The sequence below is a fragment of the Epinephelus moara genome, chromosome 19, assembly GCF_006386435.1.
Source record: "Epinephelus moara isolate mb chromosome 19, YSFRI_EMoa_1.0, whole genome shotgun sequence".
In the NCBI taxonomy this organism is placed as follows: Eukaryota; Metazoa; Chordata; class Actinopteri; order Perciformes; family Serranidae; genus Epinephelus; species Epinephelus moara.
In genome coordinates, this window is record NC_065524.1 from 23249880 (window position 1) to 23262272 (window position 12393).

General features: G+C 42.7%; 1 protein-coding gene across 11 annotated transcripts in view; it reads left to right on the top strand.

Moving 5' to 3' along the window:
• The window catches only part of kcnma1a (potassium large conductance calcium-activated channel, subfamily M, alpha member 1a), a 186649-nt gene that overhangs the window by 82587 nt on the left and 91669 nt on the right, over window positions 1-12393 (top strand). For all 11 annotated transcript variants that reach the window (XM_050071391.1, XM_050071388.1, XM_050071394.1 and 8 more), the window contains exon 3: window positions 7036-7097. In XM_050071391.1, the coding sequence (XP_049927348.1) occupies window positions 7036-7097 (62 nt within the window). The remainder of the gene's footprint in view (window positions 1-7035; window positions 7098-12393) is intronic.

The window sequence follows — 12393 nt, forward strand, 5'->3', positions numbered from 1 at the left end:
GTGCGTTTAAGAGACAGAGGAAGTCATTAGACAGGATCCCTATTGGAGGAGGAAGTCTTGTGTGAAATTGTGGCTCAGTTTTAGGGCCCTTCATGTTACTTTCAGGCGGCATCCATGAAGAGCTCTCGAAATTCTTTAGACTGGCAAATAAACTGAGAGCGTCAGACTCGCACATGTGTTTATACATGTTAGTTAGTGTTATTATGTGTTAACAGTGTCATGTGAGAGCTGCCACCTTTAGCCCACTCGCAGTACTGGAACTTGAAACCACACACATGCACACACTTGATTTCTCGCTGCCCTCTTTTACACTTGCTGCTAAAGTGCACCTCGGAAAACATTTGACAGATTTAGCTTTGCACTTTAAATATAGAACAGGATACACCAATGAAAACCTACACGGCTATTAACGAGAAAACAGAGACATCACGTCCGAATGCTGTCCCTCTGACATGATGCTGGCCGGATGTTCCTATCAAATGTGGCTTCATGCAGTCCTATTATATGTGAATCATGAAATCTGCACATCAACAGCCTCGTCAAGTCCTTTGCAGCTACAGATGCAGCAACAGCTATGCTATGTTTCTTTTTTAATTTCTAACTTTATTCTGTAGGCGGAGGGAATGCCCCTTTTCATTCTTGTAGGTTTCCCCTGAGTGTTGTTACATTGCTTCTGATTTGCAGTGGCGGTTGCTCGGTTGGTTGTCTTTAGTAGATTGTGGGTTTGAGGTCGACAGCTAGCCCTCGCAGACATTGTGTGGAGCGAGTGTGTGAGAGAGTTGGAAAGGGTGGGGGGGTGGGGTGCAGGGGTGGACCAGCTTTCACAGCTGAATAACTGGGTCAGTTTAAGATGATGACGCTTCTTATCTCCTCAGTTCATCGCTGGGTGTTCACCGTTCGCTGCTCAGCTTTTCAGCAACCAACCACTGCTCAGCCATACTTCTCTCTGCCCCGTCTTCCTCCCTTTTCTTTCTCAGCCCCTATGACCCTGCCACTTCTGCAATCAGTGGAAGCACAAACTAGCTCCAAGGGAGTGTCAGTGTATATGCATCTCTATGTACTGTACATGCATTGAAGTGCAATGCTAGAAACTTGTCTCTATGTTAGGGGGGCCGATAGTGTCATGTCTCATAGAAAAAGACATTGTTCATCTGTCGACAGGCTTTCTTAGATTTGATGATGTCCACTCATCTTGTAGAATGTGGTTGTGTTGAAAATTATTTTCTACTCAGCATTAAAAAAGGACTCCAATGCTTTAGCATTGCACTCAACTCAACTCAACTCAACTCAAACTTTATTTATAAAGCACATTTAAAACAACCAAGGTTGACCAAAGTGCTGAACAGGTCAATAGAAATAAACAAGCAAATACAATGAGGTACCTAATAGTACACCACAATAATAACCATAAGATACATAAAATACAATACAATAAAATAAAATACAAGAGTTATAAAATAAGATCAAAATAAGCTAAAATGTTTGGGTGTCCAGCTCAACCTGAGTTAAAAGCCTGAGAGAAGAAGTGGGTTTTAAGAAAAGACTTAAAAACCTCTAGGGTCTGGGCAGACCTAATGTGCAGGGGCAGGCTATTCCAGAGCCTAGGGGCAGCCGCCCCAAAGGCTCTGTCGCCTCTGGTCTTCAGCCTAGTCCTAGGAGTAGCCAGTAATAGCTGACTGGCTGATCTCAAGGCTCTGGAGGGAGCATGAAAGTGCAGGAGTTCGGTTAAATAAGGGGGTGCCAGCCCATTTAGGGCTTTAAAAACAATCAATAAAATCTTAAAATCAATTCTAAAACGCACTGGAAGCCAGTGGAGCGAGGCCAAGATTGGTGTGATGTGATCGTGTTTACGCTTTCCAGTGAGGAGGCGGGCTGCTGCGTTCTGGACAAGCTGTAGACGGTGTAGCAGTGACTGGTCAATACCGACATAAAGCGAGTTACAGTAGTCCAGACGTGAGGTTATAAAAGCATGGATTACCCTCTCTAGATTCTGGGGGGAGAGATAGCCCTTTACTTTAGCTAAAAGCCTGAGTTGATAAAAGCTGGTTTGTATTACTGATCTAACTTGTTTATCGAATTTAAAAGCACTGTCAAAGGTCACACCGAGATTTTTAACAGAGGAACGGATGTTAGGAGTGAAGGGGCCCAGAAAATCAGCAGAGTAATCGGAGGGGTCACATCCAAACATAATGATCTCTGTTTTATCCTCATTGAGATTTAAAAAGTTAGTGTCCATCCAGGATTTGACATCTTTTAAACATTCTAGCAGTGGCTGTACAGAATCCTTGCTAATGGATTTAAGGGGCAGATAGATCTGTACATCATCTGCAAAACAGTGAAAAGGTATGTTGTGTTTCTTAAAAATCAACCCTAATGGCAGCATGTACAGCAAGAAGAGGATGGGGCCCAAAATGGAGCCTTGGGGGACACCGCAGGTGAGAGGAGCCGTAGCTGAGTTGAATTCCCCTAAGTTAACTGAGAAGCTCCGATCAGTGAGGTAGGACTGAAACCATAGAAGGGCAGTACCTGTGATACCCACCCACTGTTCCAGGCGAGACAGGAGGATCCTATGATCTACGGTATCAAAGGCTGCTGACAGGTCAAGCAGCACCAGAACAGCAGAGTTACATGAATCAACAGTTGACAAAAGATCGTTAAAAACCCTCAAAAGTGCTGTTTCAGTGCTGTGATGTGGTTTAAAGCCAGACTGGAACTTTTCATACATGTCATGGGCCACTAGGAATGATTGCAGCTGAGTAAAGACCACTTTCTCCAAAACCTTGGACAAAAATGGTAATTTGGAGATTGGTCTGTAGTTTGACAGGAGAGAGGGGTCCAGGTTTTTCTTTTTTATAAGGGGCTGCACTACAGCATGTTTGAGAGCAGCTGGAACACACCCTGAGCTAAGGCAGGTATTTATGACAGCAAGAACAGTGGACCCCACAGTACCAAAAACATCTTTGAAGAGGCGAGAGGGAATGCTGTCAGAGGGACAGTTAGTCGGCCGCAGATGCTTAACTATATCTGATAGTGAGGAGAGAGATACTGGCTCAAACTGGTCAAAGACAGCAGGTAAAGGAGGCACAGTGGGGTCAGGACCAGGGGCAGTGAGAGTGGAAGCAACTGGCCTAAGGGCAGAAATTTTTTCAATAAAAAATTTAAGAAAGCTCTCACAGAGAGTGGGCGATGGCACGACTGGAGAGTTATCGCACGGGTTTACAAGGGAGTTAAAAATGCTGAACAGAACCTGGGGCTTATGACTGTTATTGGAGACAATATTTGATATATACTCCATTTTGGCAGCTTTAACGACTCGCTGGTAGGCTGATAAACATTCACGTAAAGCTTCTTTGGAGACGTGGAGCTTATTTTTTTTCCACTTCCTCTCAGCACGCCGACATGAACGTCTGAGAGAACGTGTGGAGTCATTTAACCATGGCTCAGAAAATGCTTTAGAGCGCTTAAATCTGAAAGGGGCAACAGAGTCCAGGATATCAGTGCATGTAAAATTAAAAACACTTAAAAGCTCTTATAACACTGTCGGATTGTTAGCAACAGTACCAGAGATACTGTCTGTTCTTATTCCATGTGTTTTCTACCTTTAAAAGAACCTGGTGTCTATATCACTCATAATGCAACATCATCCACGAACAGTTTGTTAGAACATTTGCATGTGCTATGCCACTTTTTTCTAAGACCTGAGTTATACTTGCTTCCAAATGCATGGGGCTGACCTATACGTGTATGCAAGATGCAATGCACACATTAGTTGTAGGGGCAGTGTAACATACATACTTGCTATTGCCATAACATGCTTGATTTAGGGGCCTTATACCATCTGTAAATGTGCTGCCATGGCTTTTTCCTTTTTTTTCTGATCTCAGAATAACAATGTAGCAATCTCTTCGAGTGTCGCTGTGTTTATTGTTTAAATTGTGCAAATCCAGAAGTTCTAAACGGTCTTAGTTCTCTAGTGCAGTGGTTCCCAACTGGTGGGTCATCGTCTAAAAGTGGGTGGCAGGCCCATTCTGAATGGACCGCAAGTGCCGTTTCCTACTGTAGCGTGAGTAACGGACAGCGTCTTGACAGAGACAGCAAACTAGCTCAACAACATGGCCAAACGCAAATATGACGCTAAATGTATTGAACTGTGGGACCTTGAACTAATGACAAATGTGGACCCCCGTGGCCGGACCCCTGCTCTAGTGTGCACTCTAGTGGGACCCTCCAGTAACACATGTGGTACATAGGCAAGTATGTGAACAATAACATTCACAATGCAGCCTATTATCAATGTCAACATGGGGTTAAAAAGCAAGTATGGGTGCGTTCTGAATCGCATCATTTCTCTTTTTACTTTTAGTAGGTACTGCAGCTGCCCTTAAAAAGCACGTACTGTTGCATGCAGTAAGCACACAATCGGGACATACTACTTTCTCATAACATTATGCTCTGAACTTCGACCCTCTTGCTTTTATTTCTGTTACCTTGGAGATAAAACAAACACCACTTACAGAGTCTGCTAGAGATGGAGATCAACCAGCAGAGCTCTGCTGTTGTTACTTTGCAATGTGTGTAGTTTAACTTAAAAGTTATAACTGCACAGTTTTTAGATTCTCACAGATTATATTTTCAACAGTGAAAATCTACAGTTCTCTGTCGTTGTTATTTTTATAGTTATGTCCTTTTCTTGTTTGTGATATTTATAATTTTGTACACCATTAACATTCCTATTATCCCTGTTAGATTAGTCATCAGTTACTTGAATGCGCTGTCAGCCATCATCACAATTTCTGACAACTGTCAAACATCTGTCAAGAGTTGTCAAGCTGTCATCTGTTTGTGGTTCAGTTGATGTGACGGATCGTCCGCTGTGCAGAGGATTGTGGGTCAGAATAGCCAGAAAAGCATGTTGGCTTGCATACTGCAGAATCGGACCAGATGCAGTAGAACATCCTGGTATTTTTTGGCATACTGCATTAGACATACTTTGTATTGGGACATACTAAACCTTTTTCTGGCATACTACAGTATATAGTATGTTAGTATGGCTACTGGAGTACACAGTATATCTTCAACCTAATGTAGCCCCCAGCTGCTAGAGTTAAGCAGAGGTGAGGAGAGGGCTACAGATGTCTGGTAACTTCACTTCTTTCTAACTCCACACCCCCAGATTTTTGAAGTCTTTAGCCAGTTAGCCTTTGGTGATCACTTTGCACCTGTAAAATACTAACTCACTATAAGCATACTATGCCACCTTGAGGGAAAAAGACATTTTAATTCCTGTATAGACAACAGGGTTGGATCAGATAATGCCTTCCAGTCAACTGATTCCCTTCCTAATCAGACCTGTGAAGTGCTTTTCATTCAAAAAGCCTGATGTTATCGTAGAGTTTCAGCTTGAACCTTCCCCCCCATCTCCTTTGTTTGGAGCATCATTGATGTCTTTGGCTTGCAAGGTAATTCCGACCCTGGACAACTCTTGGGCCAGGATTGCCATCGTCCTCCATTCAAGCAGCAAACCATTAAAAATGCAAGGGAATGGGGGGTGTTTACTTAATACCTCAGTCACAATGCATAGGATCAATCCAAAGGACCATCACATGAAAGTAATCAAGCTCCCATCATCAATAATGAATGGCACAATCAGCAGGGACAGTGGGCTCCTATTGTGAGACGGCTGAATAGGAGAAAAGATCGCAGGGGAGGAACTATTGTGCACGGCTACGTTGGTCAGCTGTTGCGAAGGTGATGATTATGATAACGGCGGTGATGATGATGGTGATGTGAATTCAAATGTTTGCAAGTGCAGTTCGCTGGAGGGGATGATTGCGGTGCATGGTTGCCATTTTTTTTTCCTAGGGTGTGGAACAAGAGAAAGCTGACATTTACTCTCGATGACTAATATCCAAACAGGTTTTCACTTTTCTGCATCAACAAGAACAAATTTGAATATATTTTTTTCTCTAATAATTTTATCCTCTAGCAAAAAATCCAGTTTGATAACACTTTCTATGAAGACTGCATCTATAATGTGTTATGAGGGCATTCATAGTGAATTATAATGCATTCATAATGCTTTATGACTACACTCATGAATACACATAATGCCTACTGATGCACTATCAACAGTCATAAAACATTATAGATGTGACTTACAAGTGACTCATGGATGCTCCTGACTGGTTATAAAATAGAGGGTGACTGATGGGGCTTATAATGCATTGTGAATACTAATACTTGCCTATGCACACCTCAAAAACCAACTGTTATAAGAACTCAAACAATGCTCATAAAATGCCTCCAGTTCTTTCTAATATACTTCTATAATTTAACTGTGATGCTGTTAGATATACATTTAAGTAACACATTCACTTTTGGTGTCATTAAGTCAGGTTTTACTATCTAAGATATTTATTTAGGTAAAAGAAAAGGTGTGCATTTCTTGTGCAAGTCTGAAATCAAGTGGCATTGATCGCAAGGTTTGATTTAAATTTATTTGAACTGATTCACAAACAATTTGCCTTACCTTACCTTACCGGACATATATTGTCACTGAAACATTATACAGACCAGTCCAGCAGGGTCACAATCTCACACAATGCAAGCATTGACTCAGCATTGTAGTTGAGGAGTGCATGTCAACACTTGATAACTGTTGTCCTCTCTAAGCACTTCCTCTCAACACCCCCGACTCATTGTTACCGCTCTGATGTACAGTTGTGCTTACAAATGTGTGTCCTTTCTTTGCTTCCTGTGATTGTGCTGGCTTGACTCTACCTGTATTTAATAAGCTGTATTTGCTGACATGAGGGTGAGCATTTATTATACAGCGCATGTTTTTTAAAATGTTCTGCAACCCACAGGAGGCAAGGCACGGCTTAATTATAGATACTTTAACTGTGTCGCCTTTTGTGTCCACCCCAACTGAATACTTTGTTTACTATAGAGCACATTAATGAGCAGAGTTAGGAGGTTGTTGCCGCTCCATGCATGAAAGTAATTTTGCTTTCGTCTGTGACTTTCTCTTCTCAGGTGGTGTTGGTCTTTGCGCTCAGCATCGGGGCCCTTGGGATATACTTTATAGACTCCTCAGAGTAAGTATCAATTTCATAACATGTTTAAATTTCATACATGCTGCAGCAGGTATACTGATCTTGAAATATAGCTAAAAATGAACACTGCATGCATTTACATTGGCCTACATGCTGTGTCTGAATGATAGGTGCACATGCATCCTCACTCATCTCCACACACTGCAATCTCTGATATGCAAATGCACATATTCACTCCCCCACAAGCCGTGATGCACACACATACAGTACGCATACACACACACACACACACACACATCTGCATCTGAGGATTTTTCAATGGGAGGCCTGTTAGTTTCCATGGTAACAGAGACAGGCAGATACTGTATGTGTTGGGAAGTTGTTCTGTGTGTGAGTAAGTGAGTGTGTGTATTGTCAGTTTATGCGTATCCCTGGCTGGCAGTCACCCAGAGACAGATTGCAGGCCTGGCATCTCTCCGATAACCACTGCAGCTATTTTCACACCATCCAGACCCAAACTGTACCCTTTAAAGGGATAGTTTGGGATTTTTTTAACGTTTTGAAGTCTTGTGAGTGTCTGTCTGGTAGAGATATTGACTCATTAGCTTTGGCAGTGAGAGCCATGGTCAGACCATGCTGGCGAGATGCTGCATTATAAGGTAAAAATAAACAGCAGCTCACAGGGGCAGCTGAAGACATTTTCTCAGCCTAATGCACCTTGATTGGTGGTATGATATGGGAATGGGTTCATGTATACAGTCGTAATAATCAACTCTTTATGCAACAACACAACAATTCTAACATGTACTGTACCATTAAATACCCAAAAGCTAGCTTAATGCTTTTGTTTGCCAACACTTTCTGCTTTTTTTGGTTGATTTGTCTCAACAGTTAAACGTTCTAGCTCTCCCGGGCTAATTTAATTTAAGGTGCTGCTTTATACTGTATGTTTGCTGGCGGCAATTCTGTTCCTCCTGACTTCAGTTGGCAGAAACTTCTGTAGTACATAGTTCCCCTCATTTCAAGAGGAACAAGACTAGACAAAATAGGCAATTTATTGTTTCCAATTATGTAGAAGTTGTTGCATGTGCCTCTGGCGATGAAATAACCAAATACGTTTTGCTATGGTCCACACACCAGCTCTGTGTGCCTTTGATTTTACAGTTCATGCACCACTGATTTACCAAAATAAAGGCTCAAATATTTATTGTTGTGCCTGCGGCTATGGATTGTTAATTGTAAAGGGACCATAGCATATTAGCATATCATACTTTTCATCATACAGTATTTGCTCCTCTGATGGCTGTTGTGCAGGATATTATCCTTAAGTAATGGCTAGCTTTACTACAGTATCTGTGAACTTTGAAATCCTGTCCCCAAGGGAACTGAGTGTCTTAAACACGGATAGAGATTCTCAAAATAAGTAAATCTAAAATGCAATCTTATTTTAGCAGCAGTGGGAAATTATTCTTGGCATGAATCCAGCCACCCATTTATACCTCAGGATAAAACCTTTACTTTGTCCTCCACATCTCTGTCTCTCCTTTTATGTCCTTCTGTCTCTCCCTCTTTGTTTTCCTCTCTGCCTCTGGTATATTTTTAGCAAAAAAAGGAAATTGAGAGACGAATTTCCATCCATCCGTTCACTATCTTTCACTTATCCGTGGCTGGGTCACAGGGGCAGCAGGTTAAGCAAGGCCATCTGAATGTCCATCTCCCCAGCAATATTTACCAATTCTTCCTGGCTTATCCTGAGATGTTCTGAGGCCAGATGAGATATCTAATCACTTCAGCATGTTCTGGGTCTACCCCAGAGTGTCTATCACTTGGACATGCCAGGAGAACCTCGAATGGGAGGCTCCCAAGAGGAATCCTGATCAAATGCTTGAACCACCTCAACTGACCCCTTTCGACACAAAGGAGCAGCGGCTCTACTCCGAACTCCCTCTGGTTGTGTGAACTCCTCACCCTCTCTAAGGCTCAGCCCAGCCATCCTATTAAGGAAACTCATTTCGGCTGGTTGTATCTGTGATCTCATTCTTCCATCACTATGCAAATCTCATGATCATAGGTAAGGGTCAGAACGTAGATGGACTAGTAAATCAAGAGCTTTGCCCTCCGGCTCAGCTCCTTCTTCACCACAACGGACTGACACAATACACCATCTGCCTGTCTGTCTTGTGCACCATTTTCCCCTAACTTGTGAACAAGACCTTGTGATACTTGAAATCCTTTGCTTGGGACAGTAACTCACTACCAACCCAAGGGGGTGCAATCCACTTTTTTACCACTTTTTTTTTACCAACAGTACCAGTGTTTGACCTTTTGCTGAGTATAAGGACCCAGCTCTGACTTTGATTACACAAGAACCAGATGGACTGTAGCAACAGCCCAGGTACCCTATACTAACGCAGTACCCCTGACAGGATTCCCCAGGAGACAAGGTTGTAAGCCTTCTCCAAGTCCACACAGCACAAAGCACAAACTTCAATGACCCCACCAGCAGCCCTGCAGGGGTGAAGATCTTGTCCACTCTGCCACAGCCAAGATAGAATTCACATTGCTTTTCCTGGAGGTTCGACAGTAAGTCAGAGCCTCCTTTCTAGTACCCAAAATTCCTGGGGAGCCTGAGCAGAATGATGATTTCCTAAAAACTGGAGCACACCCTCCAGTTCCCTTGTTTTTAACAAATGGGAACCACTACCCTGGTCTGCCATTCCACAGGTGCTATCCCCGACCCCCGTGCGACACTTCACGTCAGCCATGACAGCCACACAGTTTGTCCAGAGCCTTCAGCATCTCAGGCGGATGTCATTCACACCTGGCGTCTTGCTGCTGAGGAGCTTTTTGACTACCTCAGAGACCTCTGGTTGCAGCTCCCCTGAGTCCTCAAACTCTGTCTCCTCCACAGTGGATGTGCTGGTCGAGTTCAGGAGTTTCTCAAAACGCTTATTCCACTGCTAGACAATATCTCCAATTTGGGTCACCGGTAGACAAATTTGCTTCATATGAAAGTATATAATCTTCCTTAATATTCAGATGATGACTAGGGATGCAAAGTAATTACCTCAATCAAGCACTGAATCATTAAGATCCTATACAAAGAGCAGCCACAGAGAATTGGTGGGGTGCAGGCAATAAGCACTTATTGCAGTTGGGGTGAAATTAAACCTCCAGTATGTCATAAAGGTAAATGGCTGCTTGTACCTTGCTGTTACAGTTATAATGTTCCAGTTAGTGATGCAAAGAATTGCCAGAGTTACCTGATTGGGAGGCACTGGAACATTGGACCTTATGTCCACATTAATGTACATACATATTTTACATGTTACAGTGCATTGTGCTCTTCACCTATGGAAAGGTTAAATGTATATGTAAGAGATACCTTGAAATGAAGTCTAGAATGACAGGCTCACCTGACACTTGAGTATCCTCCCATTGACAGATATACAAACATTGATAACCTATCCATGAGACAGACACAATTAAATAGGAGGCACAAGGTTTGCAGAGATGTACAATGCCGTAACGTCAATCCTGCAGGGCAAAAAGGGAAAGCAGTTGAAACAGTGTTTGGTGCAGAGATGTAGTTTCTCTCACTGTAGTATTTCATTATAGTATCTTGTATGTTACAGTGCACTTTTGAATGTATTTCAAAGTGAGTCGACTTCCCTGAGGCATTGCCCTGATCTCTGTGCGCTCCCATTAAGCTGAGGCCCTCTCTTCCCTCATCATTGTGATTAGCTCAAGCTTGTCACTTGAGTGTGCACGTCCTCTCAGGGGGACTTCTGATCAACCCAGAGCAGGTTGAGCCGTCTCAGAGGGCTTTGACATCCTAAACAGGGCCAGGCTTGTCTTATAGCCATACTTTCACTGCAACAGCTGAAGACTCTTATGTGCTCGACTCCCATTGTGACATGTCATAGAGCCGACATGACAGTCGGCTCTATGAAGTCTTTCTTAATTGTCTTCTTACAAAGACCTATTTTTATCTCTGCCACAGTCTGTGTGACGTAATATCTGGCGCCCAAAGACGTCTGAACTGGCCAACCTTAAAATAATCCAACGTGCATCATATGGACCATCAGGGACAAGTAGTTCCCAACTATTATGTCACGTCCAAACAAGTAGTCACAAGTAAACACTGATATAGACCGTTTTACTATTAGTAAACAGTATGATGTTTTTTGATGGGCAGGGCTTAGCTGGAGGCAAAACAATTCTCCACAGACATTAGCCAGCGCTAGCTAGCAAGTTCTGTTGGCTTGTTTTAGAACATGGAGGAAGATTATACAAGTGGTCCATTCAGAAATACCCAGTCCGAGTGCCGGAGTGCACATTGCCAAAAACTTGACCGTTTGTAAATTGGAAATGCTGTCTGAACGTACTGTTCAGTTACCCACAGCACTGCACTCTCTGAGTGACAGAGAGCTCTCTTGGCACTCTGTCTGGGACGGACCAGCAAATGGAGCTCTGAGTGGAGTGAATGTGTGATTAACTTAACCGTTGGTTAATTCATGTAGAAATAGAATGCTCTGTTTTTACGACCAACAGGGCTCTCATTTTAATGAAGAGCGTCAGACTGAATTTAAGAACGCACCATGTCAGGTCACTCACTCTCTGGGACTGCAAGTCTTACTTGAATAAGTAAAAACTGACCATCAGGACCAGACTGGCCGACCCGTATGCTCTCACTCAGTGGATAGATGATTCGGCATGATTGCCAAAGGTGGGATGGCTTTGTGGTTGATTACTATGCCAATCTTACAAAGGAGGACGACACAGTTTCCTCTAGTTTATTTTGCTATTAAAGCTAATGTTAGCTAATGCGCTAAAAAGTTAAAGTCCAATATTCCTTTAAGTACCTCCCCAATTGGACATGATAACCCTTAATACACATAATGTTATTCATCCCTACAACAGTAGATACTTTTTCCCTAACCTGATAAGAAGTGTACGCTGCACATGCAAGCATTTTTGATGATCCCCTCTGTCCAGTCTTTTCATCTTATCACATTTAACCCTAGTTTCTTTGTTGTTGTTTTTGACGGGCAGTGGCGGCTGGTATGTGTTCAAATTTAAGTTTTGGGCAATGGATTCTATTCTAGCACCCAATAACACAACAAGATGACACATTAAGACTCCTATGTAGCCTACAGCCCTGAGGTGGTGTGTCGTGTTTTGCCTCCAGCTAGCAAACTGATGTCATTGTGACATCGGCTCTAAAAGGGTCTATAGTATAACAAAAAAGCTAAAATAAAGCACAGGGTTGGATCTCTAATAAATCTTGAACTAAAAAGTTTCAGTCACTGCTTTTTAGAGTTGGGTACAGAGCTTG